Source organism: Sorex fumeus, unplaced genomic scaffold (assembly GCF_029834395.1).
Source record: "Sorex fumeus unplaced genomic scaffold, SorFum_2.1 ptg000063l, whole genome shotgun sequence".
NCBI lineage: Eukaryota > Metazoa > Chordata > Mammalia > Eulipotyphla > Soricidae > Sorex > Sorex fumeus.
Window position 1 is genome coordinate 10,207,868 of NW_026606120.1, and position 22,016 is coordinate 10,229,883.

A 22,016-nucleotide genomic window follows, 5' to 3' on the forward strand; every position below is an offset into this window, starting at 1 on the left:
GTCCCTGGCCCTGACCCCGCGTCCAGCCGCCTTGTCGCAACACCTCCCCTCACCCCCACGGCTCCCTCTGGATGGCCAGTGCTGGGAACAGAGGATGCAGTGGGCGGCAGGGGGGCAGTGGGAGGGCCCCCAGCCCTGCCTCCCTCTGGGCCACGGGCAGCTCCCTGCGGGCTCGGGCTCCAGTGCGCCCACAGCCTTGGCCGTGGCCCCGCCAGCTTTTTGGGACGCTTTCTGGTCTTGCCTGGAGCCAATGGGAGGAACCCTAATTTCCTGCCACAGGAAATGGTTCAGCTGGTGGAGAATATCCTTCAGGATTGAAGCCTCTGTCCAAGGAGCTGGGGTGGGGGTGGGGGGCTGTCATGAAGAAGCCCCCGGCGTGGGGCGCGGTCTCTGTCAGCCCCGGTTGGAGGCTGGCAGCTGGGCAGGGAGCAGAGGGGGTGTCCATGGACCCTTTGCAGCGGCCGCTGCGTTTCTGCCCACACCGTTAAAGTCTATTTACTGACTCTCTTCACATGGCGCCTGGCCCTGGACGGCTTCGGAGGGCGTGTCCGGACGCACCAGCTAAATCACATCCAGAGCTGACACTCCCGTTTGGTGCCGGCCTCGGGGAGCCCTCGTGTGCCCTCGGCCATATAGGCCTGGTGCCCACCCACCCCCACTCCCACCAGGCGGGGGAACCATGGCTCACGCATGGGAACTGGGCGCACTGCTCTTCCAGGCTGGCTCTGGGTGTTTTCACCTCACGGCTGCTGGAAAATGTGGGCAGGTCAGACGGTGTGTCATGCCCAGGAGCTGGACGAAGAGAAAGTCCAGTGGGTAGGGAGCTTGCTGTGCAGGCAAGTGACTGGGGTTCCAGCCCCAGACAGGTGGGTCTATTCTCTACAGAAGAGAAAAAGAGATGGGGCTAGACGGAGATCATCACCGGTTGTTCATCACAACCCGGGTTCGATCCCCGAGCACCGCCAGGAGTGTTCCCTGAGCACAGAGCAGGGAGTAAGGCCTGAGCACCGCTGGGGGAAGAGAGGAAGGAAAAAAGGGAGGGAGGGAGGGAGGAAGGAAGGAAGATGAAAAGAAGGAAGGAAGGAAGGAAGGAAGGAAGATGGAAGGAAGATGGAAGGGAAGAAGGAATGAAGGAAGGAAGGAAAGGAAAGGAAAGGAAGGAAGGAAGGAAGGAAGGAAGGAAGGAAGATGGAAGGAAGATGGAAGGGAAGAAGGAAGGAAGGAAGGAAGGAAGGAAGGAAGGAAGGAAGGAAAGAAGGAAGAATGGAAGGAAGGAAGGAAGGAAGGAAGGAAGGAAGGAAAGAAGGAAGAAAAGGAAGGAAGATGGAAGGAAGGAAGATGGAAGGAAGGAGTGAGTTTTACATGGAGACATTAAGCAATGTGATCAACTTTTTTTGCAATTCTGGACATGCAAATCATAATACAGACGTAGAGAAAGTACTTGGGTAAATTCTGATATTTGTGGCATTGAAACCACAGCTGCAGTTTGATATTACACCAGCCTGTCCTCAGGGCCTTGTGCATCCCGAGTTCCCTCTCCCCGCAGTCTCCTTCCTTTCTCTCTCCCCCTCTCCTCCTCCTCCCTTTTCTTGGGAATCTGTATAAACATGCGCATCTTCCAGTGGTCTGCAGAGGGATGTGTAGGTGACTCCGTGTTCTTGCAGCAGTTCTTCCGTTCTCCCTCCCGAGGAGAAGCCTGTCCTGTGAATGCAGCATATGTCGCTCCATTCACCTGCTGATCAGTATTGAGTTATTTTCATAGGAAGCTGCTTTGAGGGGGCCGGAGCGATAGCATAGCAGGGAGGGCATTTGCCTTGCATATGACCAACCCAGGTTCGATTCCCAGCATCCCATATGGTCCCCTGAGCACTGCCAGGAGTAATTCCTGAGTGCAGAGTCAGGAGCAACCCCTGTGCATCACCAGGTGTGGACCAAAAAGCCAAAAAGCCAAAGAAAGAAAGAAAGAAAGAAAGCTGCTTTGCGTGTCCACATATGTTTTCATAGGACCCGTGCTGCAGTGCTCTTGGCTTAATAGTTAGCAGTGGGCGTTATAGCTCTGTGGTGTCTTGATGTTTCTCGCTGCCAGAAACTTCCAGGTGCTCTTCCTTAGGATGTGCCTCTGTCTGCCTCACCAGTCATGTGTCCTGGCCGGCACAGGATGGGTTTTTGAGTGTTGGCACCGGGAAATGAGCCTGCCGTTTGGATGCTTTATAGTGACGGGTGTTGGCCGGTGTGTGGATTTCCCATCTTTACATTATTCTGTGCTGTGGCTGTTCAAATTCTTGACCTATTTTTTTCTTTCTCTTTTGTTTTAAATTGGGTTGTGTGTTTTGGATGACTGAGCGTTCAAGAGTTCTCTATATGTTCTGCAAAGAGGTCCTTCATCAGAGGAATGCTTTGCAAATATTCTTTCTCCCCATTCGTGCCTTGCTTGTCTTTTTATTTTTATTTTTATTTTTTTTAACAGTGTCTTTCGAAGAGCAGAAGTTCACGTTTTGGGAATGGCTAATTGGCGAACATGTTCATATGTGTTTTTGGCTTTGGGGCCATTCCTGGTAGTGCTTGGGGAAGTCTGTGGTGCCGGCTTCACGCTGGGGCCTCCAGCAACATAATCTCCACGGCCCAATTGACTTTCTTGAATGGAATGTGAGTTTGGTTCGGTTTTTGGCAATCTTCGTCTCTTGCAAGGTCATGGCGATTCTCTCCTTATTTATTTTTCTAGAAGTTGGTCATTTCAGGTTTTTCTTTGCAGAAGGTCTCAAGTTGGGCCACCCCCAGCTATGCTCAGGGCTTACTCCTGTCTCTGTGCTCAGGGATCACTCCTCATGACTGGGGTATCAAGGCAAGTGCCTGGCCTGCGGTACTGTCTATCGAGCCCTCGGGTTCCTTCAGGTCTGCAGACAGGCGGAGGGTGCTGGCGTGGCTGTCCCCGGCCTGAGCTACAAGGGCCGTGAGATGCTCTCCCCACGCTCAGGCCTGGCTGCGATGTGCTGGTCTGCCAGTTCGCCCTTCTACCTCCTTTCTCTTACTTATTGTGTTTGGTTTGGGGCCACGCTCTGGCCCCTCTCTGCTCTGTCTGGGGATGGAGGGCCCTGTGTGCAGAGCCCCCAGGAGGGGCGGGGGTCGGACCTCTGTCCTCTCCCCTGCCACGCCCACTTTGTGGCCTGGGCTTGAGCAGGGTGAGGGCAAGCGGTCCTGCCCAGGGTCAGCATCAGCCTAGTGGACGCTGGGCTCTGTGGACACTGGGGTCTTCTCTCCCCTACCCTGCATCTCAGCAGCTTGAGAGACGCCACCCGTTGTGTTTGCACAGATCATCCTTTGCTCTGTCCCACCTCTCCCCTCCTTCCTCCTCCTTCCCCTCCCCCCTCCTCCTCTTCCACTTCCCCCTCTTTCCCTGACTCTTTCTCTTTTTTGCTTTTTGAGTCACACCCGACGATGCACAGAGGTTACTGCTCCAGCCTCCCTCCCCTGACTCTTGTGCTCTTTAAGTGCCATCCCAGGGCAGCCCCTCACAACTGCCCTCACGCCTGAGGCTGAGTGTCACATGTCTGTGTCTCCGACCCTGTGGCTGTCCCCCGCGAGCCCTCCCCTGCATCCACTCAGTCAGCCTGTAAGGCGAGGGTCCCGTTCCGTGGGTGCTCAGGCAGTGTGTGATCATCCCGACCCATGAGGGTACCCCAGCCTCACCTACAGTCTCGGCGGCAGGTGACCTTGGAATCTGCTCACCCACTCTCTGGAGGCTTCTCCCAGGCCTCCTCTCCCGAGAGGCCAGCATGGAGCAGTGCCCTGAGAGCAGTGCTCAAGAAGCACTTCCTGCAGAGCACTATCCATGGAGCACTGCCCTCGGAGCATTGCCCTCGGAGCGCTGCTCACAGTGCAGTAGTAGCTGGTGCTCTTTGCTTCATTGTTGAGGCGTGAATGTGGCGTGTCCTGACCTGTGTTCCTCTGGGTCTGACTGATTCTCCCCTCCTACCCCCGTCACCTCCGCTTCCCACTGCTCTCCTCTGTGGTCCACACTCACCACGCTGACCTGGGACTAGATCCAAGTGTGACCTGTCCAGTGTTGTGTCCTCTGGTGTTGGGGGTGGGGCAGGGCAGGGAGTGGCCCGTGTTTCCTGGGGGGAGGGAGGTCTCTGGGCCCTGACCAGACCCAGTGTCCGGGTGCGAGAGCAGAGCTCCTCGAGGGTCCTGCCTGTGTCTCCTTCGGTTCTGGGGGTGCCTCCGGGCTGTCTCCTGGGGCTGTGTCTGGTAATTACTGTCTGGGGGTGCAGGCTCTGTGGCCTGGGAATTACAGCCCTGGGGATGTGCCACGTCAGCCCTTGAGACCTGTTCCGACTGAGCGGATCCTGACCTTGTTGTGCGTGTCAGTCTGATCCCCGCCCTCGCCCCCTCTCCCGACCCTGCCCCCAGTACTACCCATGGAGAGATTAGGTGGGATGTGGGCGCCCCGACCCGGGCAGCTGGCTGGGGCTCCCGGACTGCACTCGTGAGCACCACCTGTGGTCTCGCAGCCTGATGGCCGTCTCCCCCTCCTCCTGCTGCCAACAGCAACGCAGGCCTGGCCTCACCTCTGCTACACCCGCACCCACTTCCGGAGGCAGCCCTGGGCCTTCTAGAGCTTTCTCCAGTTCTCCCACAGCCCTGTGCTCGCTCCATGGTTGGGGGTGCTTTTGTCTGGTGCTGGGGATGGGATCACGGCCACACATACCCCAGGCGAGCAGCCCACCAGGGAGCCCCTCAGGATCGCCAGGTCAGCCCTGAGCTGAGAAGGGCGCCCTGTTCCCGCCCACCTGGACAGGTGGTCTCAGGGCTGAGTGAGCAGCCCACCCACCCTGTCCTCACGCCCTCCCTCCTCCAGCTGAGCGTAGCCTCGGTCCCGCTCCTGGCTCTCTTCTGGGGCCCCTGGCCGCCCTTCCCTGGCCCTGGTGCTCCCAGGGCCTGGTCTTCTGGTACTTTCTGGTCATGTTTGTTGGTTGTTGTTGTTTGGGGACCACACCTGGCTCTGCTGAGGGCTGACCCCCTGGCTCTGCACTCAGGGCTCACTCCTGGGGGGCTTGAGGGCTGGGGTGTGGGGGGGTCGAACCCAGGCCGGCTGTATGCAAGGCGAACGCCCTCCCCACTGTACTGTCGCTCTGGCCCGGCAGATTCTACATTTCCAAGCAGCTCTACGCCCCTCCTGCTGGTGCGGGGCCCACACTTGGGCCTGCCTCGGGGACGCGGGTGCACAGGGACATGCAGTGTGCTGGGCAGGCATGGGTGGTTGTGGCGCTGAGGGGCCCAAGTGCCCAGGACTGCGCCCACTCCACTGCCTGTGTGGAGACCTCCAGGAGGGCCTATGGGGGGCTTCTCATGGCCCTGTCAGCCCTCTCCTCGCCCTTACCTCACAGTATTCCCACGGGGAAGAAGAGGAGCCTTTCCTTGGTCACTGTGTGTGAGTGTTACTATAGTGTATGTGATTGTGTATAAAAGTGTGTGATAGTATGAGTGTGAGTATGAATGTGTGTGATAGTGTGAGTGATAATGTGTGTGACTGTATGTAAGAGTGTGTGTGTGATGTTGTGTTGAGTATGTTGTAAGAGTGTGTGAGACTGTGTCAGTGAGAGGGTGTGAGTGCGCATGTATGTGTGTGAGTGTGTGTGAGTGTTTGTGAGTTTATGTGAGTGCATGTGTGTTTATGAGAACGTGTGTGTATGCATGTGAGTGCATGTGTGTATGTAAGAGTGTGTGTGACTCTGAGTGTTGAGCATGTTGTAAGAGTGAATGTGTGAGAGTGTCAGTGAAAGTGTGTGAGTATGTGTGTACGTGTGTGTGAGAGTGTGTGTATGTGAGTGCATGTGTGTGTATGAGAGTGTGTGTATGAGTGCGTGTGTGTATGTAAGAGTGTGAGTGTGTGTGACTCTGAATATTAAGTGTGTTATAAGAGTGAGTGTGTGAGAGTGTCAGAGTATATGATGTATGTATATGTGTGTATGTGTGAGTGTGTGTGTGAGTGTGTGTGAGAGAGAGAGAGTGTGTGTGTGTGTGTGTTGGTCAGGGTGGCCTGAGACATCTGGTCACCCTCTCACCTCATCAACCTCTCTCAAGGTTTCATTGTCACCGGGACTGCACATCTGTGATTTGAGAATTTTGGGGGATAGGAGGTGGCTTCGAGGGATGGAGCACATGACTTTGCATATGGGAGCCCTGGGTTCCATCACTGGCACCCTGAGCACAAACCTGGGAATAGTCACTGAGCACCATGAACGTCTCTCAGATAGGGAACCCCCTTCTTTACTTGCTCCTGCCCCTGCAGCCGGCACCAGGGCAGGACCAGCTGAGCAGCACTGGGCCTTTGCAAACATGCTGTTCAATGCACCCCTTCTGGCGGGAGCATGGGGGCATTGGACAGCACCCCAGTCCCCAGAGGTGGCGGGGGATATGGTTCGAGGGGCTCTCAGCCTTTCTTCAGAAGCCTCCGTTCTCTTCAGGGAATGTTCCTGAAGGAGCAAGAGTGAACGCGGAGGGGAGGGAACAGCTTGACCCCTGGCCGGTGGCCTGGCTGACCCATTCCTCTCTCCCTGTGTCCTCTCCCAGGTCCCTAGATGGCCGGCTGCAGGTGTCCCACCGCAAGGGGCTGCCCCATGTCATCTACTGTCGCCTGTGGCGCTGGCCAGACCTGCACAGCCACCACGAGCTGCGGGCCGTGGAGCTGTGTGAGTTCGCCTTCAACATGAAGAAGGACGAGGTGTGCGTGAACCCATACCACTACCAGCGAGTGGAGACGCCAGGTACGTCATGGGCCGGGGTCTGCGGTGCCCCCTCCTGCCTGCGTCAGACTGGGGGTGGGGGTCCCACGCTCACCCTTGTCTCTGCCCCATCTCCCTGCAGTCCTGCCCCCCGTGCTGGTACCACGGCACACGGAGATCCCAGCCGAGTTCCCGCCACTAGACGACTACAGCCATTCCATCCCCGAGAACACTAACTTCCCCGCCGGCATCGAGCCCCAGAGCAATATTCCAGGTAGGGGATGTGGGAGCCTCGAGGGCCTCTGACTCCACAGCCCACCCTTCAGTGGGGCCTCCTGCCTGGGCCCCTGCAGTGCTGCTTCTCGTGGCCTGACCCCGCTGCCTTATCATCCGTGTTGGAGGCAACTCTGGGTCTCTCTCACCCTGGGGTCCAGTCGAGGGGAGAAGTTGGAGTGGTTCCCATCAGGGCAGGCATCCAGGCTGCAGTTGGAAGCCGGTACCATCATTCCCACCATCCACCCCTAATTGAGTCCTTGCACCTGGAGCACAGCTGTGCCAACTACATGGACCCCTCCATGCCCAGGGTCCGAGGGCTCAGAACAGTCCCTTTCAGAGGCACCTCAGGCCAGCTGGTCCTGGGTATAGTTTCTGTGTTCATTTCCTTGGTGAGTCCTAGCTGAGAAGGGCTCTGTGGCATGGTCATTGTAGTAAGAAGAGATGGCATGACCGCTGTGAGCACAGCAGGGCCGGGGCAGAAAGAGGCAGGGCTAGTGCCAGATGGACCATGGTTTTCCCCCGACAGAAACTCAGCCTGACCTGGCTAGGGGCTGGGAGGAGCCTGGCTGAGGCTTTTGGGCAGGTGTTTCAGTCGGATGTCCTGACCAGAAGCAGCAATGCTGCAGGCAGACAGTGGACATGGTGGGGCAGGACGTCTGGGGACCTGGGGTCTAGTTTCCTGATGCGGTGCCACCTCTGGCTCTGCTCCTGGCTGGATCAGGTATGCAAAAGGTGACCAAGGCCCCTGGTGGCCATTGAGTGATGCAGCCTCCTTTGGATTCCAGAAACCCCACCCCCTGGCTACCTGAGTGAAGATGGTGAGACCAGTGACCACCAGATGAACCACAGCATGGATGCAGGTCAGCCTCGCGGGGATGCACCACATCTGGGGGTGGGTGGGGGTCCAGTGTGACAGTCTCTGGCACCTGGGGGTCTGCAGAGGAGCCTGAGTCCCGCTGGGTAGGGCCCTGCCAGCATTCCATGCTGCCTCTACACTGCTGGGGGATGGCGAGTGACCTCAGCCGGGTCATCTCACTTGGCCCAGTCAGCCCTGAGTGAGTCTCGGGGCTGTGGTTCCTTGTGGCATGGGGCTGGTGTGGAAGAGGAGGAAGTGGGGGAGGAGGGGGTTGTGGAGCGAGTGGACATTTCTCCGTGGAAAGGGTGGGCATCCCCAGCACATCAGGAACTGCTGCAGACGAGGCCGTAGAGCCTGCTGTCCCCCATTGCCCAGATCCTATATGCAGCTTCTGGAGAGGGGTGCAGAAGACTTCCCGGTCCGCTGGAAACAGGGACTTCCTTTCCAGCCTGAATCTGCAGACACTTTGGGGTCTGCACCTCCTGCCCTGGAGTGGCTGTCTGTGCACTGGTGGGCTGGGTCTTCTCGAGGTCAGTGTTGGCTGGGGTCCCGGCTGGCCAGGCAGCATTTCTCAAGATGCCAGTTTCTGCATCCGTCTCCATCTCTTTGCCCTGCTGACTGCATTGTGGTGGGTTAGGACATGGACCAGAGCTAGAGTGAGTGTCGCGGCCGGAGCCCAGGTTCCAGCCCAACAACCCATAGCCCTCCAGTCCCCCCAGGAGTGACCCTCAAGCAGCAAGCCAGGATGTGGCCTGCCAGGTGTGGCCCAGACCCAGGGCGAGGCTCTGTTGATGCCGTCTTGCCTGGCCTCCTCTTGGCCTCTGAAACCCTTGGTGCAGCAGAAAGGGCACTGGAAGTGGGCACTGGGACTGGCCCCCAAGCCTCAGGGTGTGTCCTGTTAGTTCTGTTTGTTCAGTTTGTCACTACTGCCCACCTGGAAACGTACAAGTTGGGGAGCTGGGTCCCCCGCCTGGTCCCGTGTCCTCCCTAAACCCCATGCAGGCCTTCAGATCCAGTGAAGGCCCCTCAGTCTGCTTGTGTCTTCATTATTTGGGCTGCAAGCCTGTCCTGGGGTAAGCATTTGTACATGAGTGGTGCCACTTCATGTCCATACACCCCATCGTGGAGATGGTATTATGCCCCCCTTTATACCTGAGGGGAAACAGCAGTAGTCCAAGGAAAGGGCCATTGAGATGGCTCAGTGGTGAGCACAAGTCTTGGATGTGTGAATTCTGAGTTCAGTGCCCGGTACTGCATGCCCCCTCCCAGCACCTCTGGGCATGGCCCTAGTGGTCCTCAGTACTGCCAGGACCCCACTTACCACAGCACTGGACTGAAGCTGGAGCCACATGATTGCACACTGGCCCAAGTGTCCTCTGGGGGCCACACTACAGGGAGGGCAAATGCAGAGCCTGACTCCAACATGGGCACTTGGGTCGGTCCATAGGACTGCTGCCGCATGTCCAGGTCCCTCAGGGCTTGTGGCCTCATATCCAGGTCCCTCAGGGCTGCATGGCTTCATTTCCACGTCGTTCAGGGCTATGTAGCCTCGTGTCCAAATCCCTCAGGACTGGGGGTCACGTGTCCAGGTCCCTCAGGGCTGTGGGTCGCATGTCCAGGTCCCTCAGGGCTGTGTGGCCTCATGTTCAAATCCCTCAGGGCCGTGTGGCATCGTGTCCAGGTCCCTCAGGGCTGTGTGGCCTCATGTCCAGGTCCATCAGGGCTGTGGGTTCTGTCCAGGTCCCTTAGGGCTGTGTGGCCTCGAGTCCAGGCCCCCTAGGGCTGTGGGTCATGTCCAGGTCCTTCAGGGCTATGTGGTCGCATGTCTCAGTCCCTCAGGGCTGTGTGGCCTCGTGTCTAGGTCCCTCAGGCCTGTGTGACCTCGTGTCCAGGCCCCTTAGGGCTGTGTGGCCTCGTATCTAGGGGACGTGTGGCCTGTGTCTTGACTTGGAAGTTTTGCTTCTGCCATAATTTCTCCCTCTCATTGTGTCTTCTTTTTGTCAGGGGAAACCCCCATCCCCAAGACCTCTGCACTGCCCTCGGTAGGACAGGACACTGGGACAAAGCTCAGACCCTTGGACAGCTCTGGCCTGGCTGGCCTGTGGCCATGGGCCTTAGGGCGGAGCCAGCCGGGGCTGCTTGTTAGTGATTGGCCCATGGAGGGGGTGTGGCCAGACGGGAAGGTGGCTGCTGTATGGTCTGGAACTGTGGCGGTGTGAGCTGAGAGTGTTTCCTGTGTTTCCTGGGGCCGAGTGGGGAGAAAGTCATTGTATAAGAACTGGTGGGTTTGGGGCTTGGACTAGTAGCACCAGCAGGTTTTGTGGAAAATGTCAGTTTGTGAGTTTCCTGAGCGGACCTGAGCTAAGGAAGGAGCTGATGGATATTTCCAGGTGCCAGCCAGAGCCTCGTGGTGTCCGGTCTGGGGGGCTGCCCACCCCACTGACCTCATAGGGCTTGGCTCAGCTGGGCAAGATTCAGGCAGGTTCTCCTGGGGGCAGATGAACCAGCTGGGGTTGGCCCCCTGCTCATGCTCTCATGGCATAGGATGCAGGGCTGGGGATGGGGCGTGCTCACCGTCCCCCGCCTGGGCCTCCGTGCAGGCGAAATCCTTCTTGCCGGGGGGCTGCCTGGACCCTCAGAGCCCTCGGGCCTTGGCTCTCGAGACCACTGTCACCTGTGGCCTCACAGCTCTGTCTCACCTCGCAGGTTCTCCAAACCTGTCTCCGAATCCGATGTCCCCGGCGCACAATAACCTGGGTAAGTGTGTCCCTTCCTCCGGTTGCGTGCTCACACCCTCCTGAGTCACAACCCCTGCTGGTGGCCCACGTGAGGAGGGTCCCCAGAAGGTGAGGCCCCTGCCCCCATTGCTGGCCCAGTGGTGGCTGTGATCCTGGGGTCACCCACAGAGCTGGGAACCCTGAGGGTTGGGGTGAGGCGAAACTCTGCCTTCTTCCGGCAGTGTCTCCCCCAACCCATGCGAATGGGTGCATATCCCCCAAGTGGAAATCAAGAGCCTGATTTCAGAGCACAGAGCTGGGAGCACAGAGCTAAGAGCAGCCCTGTGCACAGAGCCAGGATAGCCCCAAACAGAGACTGGGAGCAGCTCTGAGTACTGCTGGATGTGACTCAGGAACCAGAACTCAAGAACTGCCTGAACTCTACCGGGAAGCATTGTGAGCCTCATGGCTACCCTCAGCCCCACCAGCCCTGACTCTGGGGCTTGTGGTTGTGGGGGAGGGGAGGGTCCTGTGCCCTCCCCTCAGCTGCTCTGCAAGCACAGCACACAAGGACACCTCTGTTATCACCAGCCTTATCTTGCCCCTGCTCCCTTCAGCAAAACAGATTTCTGGGTCTGTTTTGCTAAGATTCGTGTTTGACTTCAGTCTCGGCCTTCAGCTCTGACATGGGGCTCTCCGAAGGTCTCAAAACAAATGAAATATCAGCTCAGCCATTTGGGGGGAGTCTGATGGAGCCAGTGGTACCGGGGGCACCGGGGTCAACTTGGCAGCGCTCGGGAGTCAGCGGGGTGCTGGGATCAAGCTCAGGGCCTCGGACATGCCAGGCTTGGGTCCAGCTGCTCCCTTGCTCTCCACCTCAGCCTTTGCTGAGGTTCTTAGTTTCATGATCTGCCAGCTTCAGGGAAGCATGAGCTGGGGTTGCTTGTGCTGTCTCTCACCATGACTCTCTCTCCTCGGGCTTGGAGGAACTCGCTCTCCTCTTTTCAGAGCCCCAGCACAGACGGGCCTGTGTTCTACCCCCCTCAAGGTCGCAGCCCTCCCCAAAGCCCGGGGTGATGCTTGGGACCCTTTCAGCACAGGTCACAAGCGGGCAGTGTGAAGGCCTCTTGGGGGGGGGGGCTTGTTTATTTTCCTTCGACATCTTTGTAAAATAATTTCTCTGTGCGTGTTGGCCAGGCAGAGGGGAGGTCACATTCCTGGAGCGAAAGAACCCATTAAGTCATGGTGAGCCAGCAGCTCTGCTCACACTTGGGCAGTGGACAGCTGATTCTGAGCTTGAATCTGGACTTTCGGCTTCAGAGACTTGGTTGGGACTCTGGGCCCTCTGTCCCTCTCTATGACTGGGCAGCATAGCCTTTGACACTCAATGCCCCACGGTACATGGCAGGGCTTTGGGCCCCATCTGTGCCCCACCAAGAGCTGTCCTGGAGGGTCATGAGTTGAGAATTTCCCTTTAGATTGCGGCCAGGACGACATGGATGCTTAAATGTGGGTCCTGGCATAGTGCCCACGAATTCTGTTCTGCCTGCTGGTCTGAGACTCAGGGGCTCTCAGGGCCGAGTGATAGCACAGCGGGGAGGGCATTTGCCTTGCACAAAGCTGACCAGTGTTCAATCTCCAGCATCCCATGTGGTCCCCCGAGCACCACCAGGAGTAATTCCTGAGTGCAGAGCCAGGAGTAACCCCTGAGTATCGCAGGGTGTGAGCTTTTAAACCTGAAGCTCGAGTGATAAGCGGGTCGGGTGCTCACCTTGCACGGGTCGACCTGGGTTTGATCCCCAGCACCACTGAGCCCCCCCCCCCCAGGAGTGATTCCCAAGTACAGGAGTAAGGGGTAGCCTCCCAAAGCAAGGGGCTGGGGAAGGGCGGCCAGGGAGGGTGGGTGCCAAGTCAGTGGGGCTTGTGTGAGATGTCCTTGGCTGCTGCTCCCTCTCCTATCTCCTCTCCTCCTGCACACCGTTGTTCTCCTGATTCCTGGCGCCCAGCCACGGCCTTGGTGAGTGCTGCTGAGAACTCAGTCTCTGGCGATCCTCGATCCAGCCTCCCGGCATTGATGGCAGGCCGTGGCGGTGCGCTCAGTTTTCACCGGTTTATCATTGTTCATCTCCTACACCGGGAGCGAGGGAACAGCCTGGCTCACACACGTGATCCCCGGCCCATCTGGCTGCCTATTTCGCCACCTCATCCTTGCACCCCGGCTTTGTGTTTGTTTGTTTCACTCACACCAACACAATTTGCTTCTTAAGAGTATGTGAAAAATCATAAACATTAACGGTGGTGGGGAACCCTGTTACCTAAACTGCAAGAAAAGGGGGGATTGGAGCCAGAGCATAGCGGGGAGGGCATTGGTCTAGCACGTGGCCAACCCAGGTTCGATCCTAAGTACCGGTAGGGTCCCTGAGCACCGCCAGGAGTGATCCCTGAGTGCAGAGCCAGAGTCACCGCCGACTCTTGCACAGTCGGGTGTGGCCCCAAAACAAATGAAAAAAGAGCAGGTGAGTTTCCTGTTCCCACACATCCGGCCAGTGACCTGGAATTTCCCAGGCCAAGTCAGAACTGGGGCAAACGGAGGGGCAGGCGGGAGGGGCCGGAGAGCGGAAGTGAAGGGGCTGGGCGTGAGTCGTTCCTTGCTGGCAGACGAGCTGGTGCATGTGGGTGAGGGAAGCCAGGCCGCAGGGAGTGAGTGCCCTGGGTGAAGGAGCGCCAGGCTGCCAGGAGGTGCCTCCCCCAAGCCGCCCCTGGGCCCCGGGGTCTTTATGCCCGGTCAGGGGTGAGCTGGGGTCTTCCGCAGCGTAGCTCTGGGACTGTGCACCCCCCTCCTTGGGCATAGGACGGACAGTGAGGACTCCGAGTGAGGCTGTGGTCTGGGTCCAGATGTGGGGATGGACACCGCTGGCCTGGGCCCAGGGAACTGAGGCTACTAAGACAGGGGCCTCCGGCCATAGGGGCTCAGGTGGGCGTCTCAGACATACCCGGTCCGAGAGGGCCATTCCCTGGCCATAAGGACTGGACCTTGAGAGTCTATGCAGATGTGTGAGATGGCCGGCTGAGGCTGCAGTGCCTGAACTAGGGTGAGTGGGGGCATCTGCGGACCTGGGGTGTACACCGTGAGCTCTGTCTTCCTTCCATCCTGGGTACCCAAATATGTTGCTTCGCTCCCCCATTTCCATTGAGATCTCTAGCCCCGAAGGCCCAGGCTCCCCGGCTTCTGCCTGCTGCGTCACCGGAGAGTAGAAAGTTAATCCCCCCCCCCCTTCCCCCCCCCCCCAAACCTCCTACCTTGACCAGACTTGGAGCCCTGGCACGTGTTTGTGACAGCCATTCCTGAATCCAAGCGGGGCCTTCTGGGTTTTATTCTGTTTTCTTTGCCTTAAACAAAACAGAAGGCCCATGCCAGCTTGGAATTGGGCTCTACACTGCAGCCAGCCCGGGCAGCAGGCTGGCAGAGGGCCAGTCCTCAGCCACGTCCCGGAGCCACTCAAGACGCCGGGCCCGCAGCACACAGTGCTGGAGAGACCCCAGCTGCAGCCCCTGCTCGCTGAGAGGACTGTGGCCTCCCTTGGGGTGCGCATGGGGGCTGGGGAAGCACCCCTCCTTTGGGGGCCCCTGCCGGAGCCTGCAAGAGCCGGTGCACTGGGCCTTTCCAGGAAGCAACTTTTGAAATTTGCTCTTGCTTTTGCGAGCTTCAAACCAGGGCTGCCTGCCTCCGTGTAGGCGGGGCGGAGTTGACCCTAGATGCGTTTATCTTATTTCTTCTAAGGCTCAGTGCCAGGACAGATTTGATCTCCCTGGAAGAGCTGGCAAGTTTCGTCTATTCCCCAGCCAGTCGCGCTGCATGCTCTGGCCCTTTCTACCCCTTTCTGCCTGGATGCTCAGGAGCTCTGGGTGGGGCCCACTCCCAGCCGCGGGAGCCTCACATCCTCTCTGTAACCCCCTACACCCCATCCTCTGTAACCCCCTACTCCCCATTCTCCTCTGTAACCCCCTACTCCACCTCCTCCTCTGTGATCCCCTACTCCCACATTCTCACTTTCTTTTGTACTTCCTGGATCCATCCTGAGGTGTATCGGAAATGAAGTCCTGTTGGCAGAGTGATAGAAATGTAAAGAGGGGAATTGCCTTGCATGTGGCCAGCCCGGGTTCAATCCTCAGCAGGCAACCCATTCCCTGGTTCCCCCGAGCACCACCAGGAGTGGTTCCTGAGTGCAGAGCCAGGAGTAAATCCTGAGCATCGCCAGTGTGACCCCAAAAAGGCAACAACAAACGAGACCCTACTCAGTTAATAAGGAAGGCACCCAAGCCAGAGAACAGTGGGGAAGGAACTTGCCTTACATGCGGCTGACCCGGGTTTGATCTCCGGCATCCCATGTGGTCCCTGAGCCCTGCCAGGAAGGTGCCCAGAGTGCAGAGCTAGGATTAAGCTCCTGAGCACCACTGGGTAGAGCCCAAAGACTAAAGAAAATTGTGTGCCGCCCCAGACAGCGACCCCATCTTGGCCTCAGTTCCTGCTGTAGAAATTTTTGATGGGGGAGGGAGGGTGGGTAGAACAAGGCAAGGCTGGGCCTAGCTGGACTACGAAATGCAAGACCAGGGCTGATACTGCACCTCAGCTTGACCAGAACTTCCAGACCAGACCAACTGCCCGGCTCCCCCAAACACACATCTTAATTATGTGTCAGCTCCTGTGCCCAGTGCTTTCCAGGGCACGGAGTAGGGGGGCCGCTGTGAGCTGCAGGGCTGTTTGGCTTCGGTCTCAGAGCTGCCTGGCGGGCCCCGCCGCCAGGATACCCACGTCTGAAGCAGCAAGACCTCTGGGGTCCACCCTGGCTGGGAGCGTGATGCTGGCACGTTGTCGCCCCTGGGCAGTGTGCCCGCCTCCTCTGGATACGTGGCCTGGCTCTGTCAGTGCTCCAGGGAGCCTGGTTCTCTTTCCTCCCCGGGCTGAGCCGGGAGTGCCAGGCAGGCATCAGAACCTGGGGGCAAGGACGTGGTTCTGCTCTGCCCTGTGCCGGGAAGCCAAGGCCGCCCCAGAGCAGACATGGGCTCCTGGTGGGCCAGCTGGGCATGGCCAGCAGGTCATGGCCCCTGATGCAGACCTTGCTATGTCTGTCTTTTGTCCACGGCAGCTTCTGTCCAGTCTGGGAAAGGCCAGCGAGAGAGGGGCCCCGCCCCGGCATCACTCAACAGCGTGGCGGCTCCCCTTTGGAGGCCTGGACCGCACTTCCGGTTCTTAGATTCTTCTTTTCCCTTTTTGCCCTCCCAGGCTTCCAAAACAGCACAGCTGGCATTTTCGCGGCTGTGTTGTTTAGAGTGTAGCTTATCTTACTGGAATGTGGAAATGCAGCACAGAGCCAGAGTCGGACACGGCTGACACAGCGTGACCCAGGCTCGGGGTCGGGGGGGGGGGGCAGGGCAGACCCCACTCAGTCCCGATCCCCCTCAGCGGCTGCAGAGCTCCCTGCCCTCCCTCTCCTCCCTGTCCCACCTGCCGCCAGGACACACAGACACTTGGGGCCTTGGGGGAACAGGACTTTGGGGTTTGTAAACCCTCAAAGGTTGTGAAGATTGTGAACCACGCACATCCCTGGGGCATGCCCCCCCCCGCATCCCCCATTGTTCCACAGTGGGGTCAGGATTCTCCAGGTCCCTCCAGTGGGAGGGACCCCTCAGAGCCTGGCATCCAGAGCAGCTGTTACCGTGGGTCTCCAGGCCTGCTCCCTGTCCCACCCTCCCGACATCTGGGTGTGGGCTCTGAGCTGAGCACCACACCGGGGCTTCTAGACGCTCTTGCCAGATAGACACAGCAGGGGCGGTGCAGCCAGCAGCAGCTCTGTGCCATTATGTGGTTGAGGGGCCTCCCAAGAAGTGCTCAGGGGTCCACCTGTGGCCCCATCAGTGCTGGGGCCTCACAGTGCTCAGGCATCTCAAGGGTCACCCCCACCACTGCTCTGGACACCGCACAGTGTGGGGATTGAACCCAGTTTGGCCACATGCAAGGATACCCTCAGCCTGTCCTATGCAGGTGATACAGATTTAATTTTCCATGGTGGCACATTCAGAAATTTTCTACCATTGTCAGATTTTGCAGGACCTCCTCCCCCCCCCCCCCCTCCCCATATTCGGTCAGACAACTCCCCATGCGGTTGTGAGCTGGAGCCTGGGCCTTTGGGGCTGGGGAAGGCAGCGGGGCATGTCTGGGGTATTTCTGACACTGGGGTGCCTGAGAGAGCAGAGGCTGCCCAGCCTCCCCTGTGGACGGATAGGCCAGAAGGTTAGTCTTTAAGGCCATGGGGAAGGGGTGGTTTCTGCGCCAGCACTCTCCAGTGGTCACTGGGTAGGGACCCAGGATGGGCAGGGTGACCCTTGGCTGCAGCCTGGGAAGGGTCGAAGGATGACCCCCTCAAGGGAGATCCTGGTTGCCTTGCCTGCAGACAGGGTCCCCCAACTCTCCCAGGATAGGGCTCCCTCTTTCCAGGGTACACACTGGGTGTGCTTGCTTGTGAGGTCCAGGAGCCCAGCTGTTGGGGGGTACCTCTCCTGTGCATTGGTGTAGCAATTTCACTTTTCACTGCCCCCAGCTCCCACAGAGATGCACCCTCGGTGACCCCTTGGATTCAGATCTGTTTGAGCCACTGTGGGAGACCGCCCCCCAGGGTGAGAATGGGCTGGCCATGCCCCGAGTTTCCAGCAGATAAGGGGCTGGAGAGGGCACAGGGAGCAGGACCAGGTGGGGCTCAGAGAAGCTGCTGTCTGAGTGTGCGGGTGTCTCTGTGCCACTGGGCCCTGGGAAGGGGCTGTGGGGAACCCCTGTTTTGGGGTCCTCAGATGGCAGTTGGCCTTTAAGGTGCTCTTCACGGATCCTGCAGGCTGATAGCAAGACACTGGGCCGTACCCATGGCCATCGCTGACTAGGGGACCTCACGCTCCTCTGACGTGCTGGGTGCCAGAGATGAGTTTGGGTCACTTTGGGTGCCTTGGCTGAGGCTGGCTGGTTGTAGGCAGCTCGTCCCGAGTTAGCCAGGGGCCCCACAGCTCTCCCTCAGCCCATGCTATGTGGGGCTCAACTGAGGTCCGGCCTGTCCTGGCAGACCTCCAGCCGGTCACCTACTGCGAGCCGGCCTTCTGGTGCTCCATCTCCTACTACGAGCTGAACCAGCGCGTCGGAGAGACCTTCCACGCCTCGCAGCCCTCCATGACCGTGGATGGCTTCACAGATCCCTCCAACTCCGAGCGCTTCTGCCTGGGACTCCTGTCCAATGTCAACAGGAACGCAGCGGTGGAGCTGACCAGGAGGCACATTGGTAAGGGCCCAGGCCCCACCCTGCCGCCCAGGCCCCGCCCCCTCGCCACTCAGGCCCCGCCCTCGTCCAGGCCACGCCCACCATCTCCCTTTTCATGCCCAGTCGCCGCCTAGGCTGCATCCTCAGCCAGGCCACGCCCTTGCCTCCCTGGCCCCGCCCTCACCACCCAGGCCCCGCTCCACCTCCCAGGCCCTGGCCTCACCCAGGCCACACCCACCGCTTCCCTGGTCACGCCCAGTCGCTGCCTATGCCACGCCCCTAGCCCTGACCACGCCCACAGCGCGCTTTACTCCAGCCACGGCAGAGTTCACCCTCTCTTAGGTCCCTTCTACCATGTGAGGTTTGGTCGTTTCCTCTCAAAGACACAGGGCTCGTCTCTAAAATGGAGAGAGCCGCCGAGGAGAGGAAACCCAGTAAGGCAGAAGCGTAGATGAAGGCAGAGCAGGTGTCCATTAGCACACCGCATCTGTGATGGTTGTGGAAGGGCACCCAGGAACGCAGTGAGAGAAAGGGGTTGAAGATCGCGGTGTGTCACAGCTGGGACGTGCCTCTGTGGAAGGATGCACAGCCCTGGTGTGGTGCTCAGCCCAGGTATTCCCGCGGGGACAGCCTCAGGGAGGCACCTGCACAGGCCGTTCCCCCGTGGGGGATGGGACCGCACCTGCAGAGACACAGTGGGTGACCGGCAGCGTCCTTATTAGCTTTCTGTTGTTGGGGCTGCGGCCAGGGTGTTGCCAGGTTCCGTGCAAAGCAGAGCCTTGCCGCAAAGCAGTCTCCACACCCCGTTTTCATTTTTGGTTTTACTTAATTCTTGGGGGTGGAGCATGCACAGGTGTTTATTCTCTTGATACTTTTATACAATTTAAAAGTGGTGTTTCATAATCACCCCCAATGGTGTGCAGCCCGGCTCTGAGGCCTCGTTCACTTGTCTCTGCCTCGGTTTCCCCTCTCTAGCCTTCCACACCCATGAGGCAGGGTAGTATGTCAACGGAGCAGTGGGGGGAAGGGGGGCTGGATTGGGGCTGGTGGTCCCATTGGTTCTTGGCTGCCATCCCCAGGTGTGTGGCCTGCCCAGGTACCTGGCCCTGCAGCGGGAGCCCCATGGGCCTCTGGGGGAGGAGATGGCCCCATGGCTGCAGCACCAGTACCTGTCATAGCCACTGACCCTGGTGGGCTAGAAATCATTGCACAGAGAAGTGGCGGCCTCAGGTCTCTGGCCCCCGCTGGAGCCAGGATAGAACCAGTGGCTTGGGACGTCCATGCAGCGCTGCCTGTAGGCCGGAATGGGGGCTGCTGTGTGGGGACTTCGGCGCTCTGGTCTGAACTGACCTGCCACTCCGCAGGGCGAGGCGTGCGGCTGTACTATATCGGCGGGGAGGTGTTCGCTGAGTGCCTCAGCGACAGTGCCATCTTTGTCCAGTCTCCCAACTGCAACCAGCGCTATGGCTGGCACCCGGCCACCGTCTGCAAGATCCCACCAGGTACGGCCACCTCAGCCCAGCCCCTTGTGCCGTCCTCGTGTTTGTGAGACCACCCTGAGCCCGTGCCCCCAAAGGCAGATGCAGAGCTCGCAGGTGGCCATCCATGGACAGGGGCCTGGAGAGCTGTCCCAGGTTCTGTGGGGTGGGGTCCACATGCCTCCCATGCTGAAGCGTATAAGGCAGGGGCACGTGGGTGCGAAGCAGGGAGGTCCGGGAGGGTGCCGGGAAGCACAGGGTGCTGTCAGGTGTGTGGTAGTAGCTGGGTGCCCCTGCTCTGTGGACATACAGCTGCGACTTTGTCTCCTTTTCCTGGAGACTTGCCGGCACCGCTGCCCAGGGCTGGGTCTCCCTGTGCCGTGCACTCCCTGCAGGCCAGTCCTCGCTCTCCTGCTCCCAAGTGCTGGGTTTTTTTTTTTCTTTTTGGTCACACCTGGTGATGCACAAAGGTTACTCCTGGCTCATGCACTCAGGAATTACTCCTGGCAGTGCTCAGGGGATCACACGGGGTGCTGGGAATCAAACCCAGATTGGTTGCATGCAAGGCAAATGCCCTACCTGCTGTGCTATCGCTCCAGCCCAGGGCTGGGTCTTTGTGCACTCTCGAGCCCAGCTTGGGGTGCTCCGGGGACCACCCTAGGTAGGGCGGGAGCCCCGCCAGGGCATGCATCAGGCCTTGAGTACATATATTCTCGTGGCAGGCTGCAACCTGAAGATCTTCAACAACCAGGAGTTTGCCGCGCTGCTGGCACAGTCCGTCAACCAGGGCTTTGAGGCCGTGTACCAGCTGACTCGAATGTGCACCATCCGCATGAGCTTCGTCAAAGGCTGGGGCGCCGAGTACAGGTCAGGCTCAGAGGGCAGCATTGGGGGACAGATGGGAGCGCCCTGAGAGGCTGCACTGGGCCCCTGTTCCCCCTCCCGCCCCGCAGCCCATGTTCCCCCTCCACTGCCAGCCCGCGTCCCAGCTGTCTGGAGTCTGTTTTGCTTTGCGGAGTCCATCCTGCACCCAGGCCAGACCCATCTCAGTGCTGGCTCCTGGCCCCTGTTTGGAATGAAATCCAGATGCGCGTGACGTACCGAAAGTCAGATTCTTCCTCTGAAGAGGGTTTCGCGTGGCCAACCCCTCCCCACCCCCTTACCACAGTGTAGCTGCTGTTCCGTAGCCACCCGAGGGTCTAGGATGCCAGGAACCCCCCCCCCCCCCATTACAAAGTGACCCCCAACTGCTGCTGGTGCCCTCCCCCAGTGCTGGGAGACCCTGGGCTTCAGGGGGTCTTTGAAATCTGAGATGAGGAGGTGCCTCGGATCTGCTGAAATAATCCATTGAAAAGAGAATGCATGGGGTGGGGGAGACCTGTGCATTCCTCCCTCCAGACCTTGAGGGCGGTGCCTCGGCCTCAGTGCTGGGAAGAGGTGGAAGCCTTCCCCCAGCCACCATGCCCACTCTGGCCCGGCCACCTGGCACCATACATGCCGCCCGACTCCTCCCCAGAGCACCTCCTGCTTCCGGGCCAAGGAGACTAAGGTTTCAGCCCATCCCTCGAGGTGGCTGACAGGAGGCCCCAGATGACCCCACCTTGGCTGGCCTTCATGCCCCCAGCTTCGGGTGCGAGAAGGGAAGAAACACTGTGTGCCCCATTTCTTCCAAGCAGTGGTTGGTTCCGTGGCTTGCTCGGATCGTAAGATTTTCCAAAATAAGGCCGTAGATGGGAATGATATCAGCACGCCAGGAGCTGTCGGCACTTTGTACCAAACACCCCCGCAGACAGACACGCGTCATGCCGGGCCTCTGGGGCCTGGTGTCTGCACCGGACACCGGGCAGCTCTCTGCTATGGCTGCAGGTTCTTGGCGGGGGGTGGAGTTTCAGAAACTAGTGGGCATCTGGGGAGCCCTGGAGTTTGCCTTACGCGTTTAACTCCTTAAGAGCCACCGACTTCGCCGTCCAGGGGGAGCTGCTTTGCCCACGCTGCTTCTGCACATGGGAGAGAACCCCAGCATTTCGTCTCGCATTTCGTCTCCAACAGGGCTAAGTGGGGTGGATCTGATGCTGGAAAGAACAGAGTCGCCAGAGCCAGGATGGCTGTTCTTTTTTTTTTTTTGGCTTTTTGGGTCACATCCGGTGATGCTCAGGGATTACTCCTGGCTCTGCACTCAGGAATTCCTCCTGGCGGTACTCAGGGAACCATATGGGATGCTGGGTCAGCCGCGTGCAAGGCAAACGCCCTCCCCGCTGTGCTATTGCTCCAGCCCCAGGATGGCTGCTCTGACCCTGTGTTCTCTCACCACCCCCATCCCCACCCCCGTGTCCTGCAGGAGACAGACCGTGACCAGCACCCCCTGCTGGATCGAGCTGCACCTGAATGGGCCTCTGCAGTGGCTGGACAAGGTCCTCACCCAGATGGGCTCCCCCAGCATCCGCTGCTCCAGCGTATCCTAGGGGTGCTGGGGGTGAGGGGAGGGCTGGCTTGGGCATGTGGCCCCGGAAGAGGCCAAGAACGGAACTCCACGCTGTCACGGAAGAAACTGCCTCCCCTTAACCAGAGCAGCACCATCCTGGTTTCCAAAAGGTTTCCAAAACACACAAGCCCGCCAGAGCAGTATCTTACGAATGGCGTTGTCCGCTGCACATGTGGCGCTC

General features: G+C 59.1%; 1 protein-coding gene across 1 annotated transcript in view; it reads left to right on the top strand.

Moving 5' to 3' along the window:
* SMAD3 (SMAD family member 3) overlaps positions 1–22,016 on the top strand; it is a 101,854-nt gene extending 79,838 nt beyond the window's left edge. The window contains exons 2-9 of the mRNA XM_056127038.1: positions 6,574–6,767; positions 6,868–6,999; positions 7,787–7,861; positions 10,564–10,614; positions 17,684–17,896; positions 19,240–19,377; positions 20,076–20,220; positions 21,692–22,016. Of these exons, the coding sequence (XP_055983013.1) occupies positions 6,574–6,767; positions 6,868–6,999; positions 7,787–7,861; positions 10,564–10,614; positions 17,684–17,896; positions 19,240–19,377; positions 20,076–20,220; positions 21,692–21,815 (1,072 nt within the window). The 3' untranslated portion in view covers positions 21,816–22,016. The remainder of the gene's footprint in view (positions 1–6,573; positions 6,768–6,867; positions 7,000–7,786; positions 7,862–10,563; positions 10,615–17,683; positions 17,897–19,239; positions 19,378–20,075; positions 20,221–21,691) is intronic.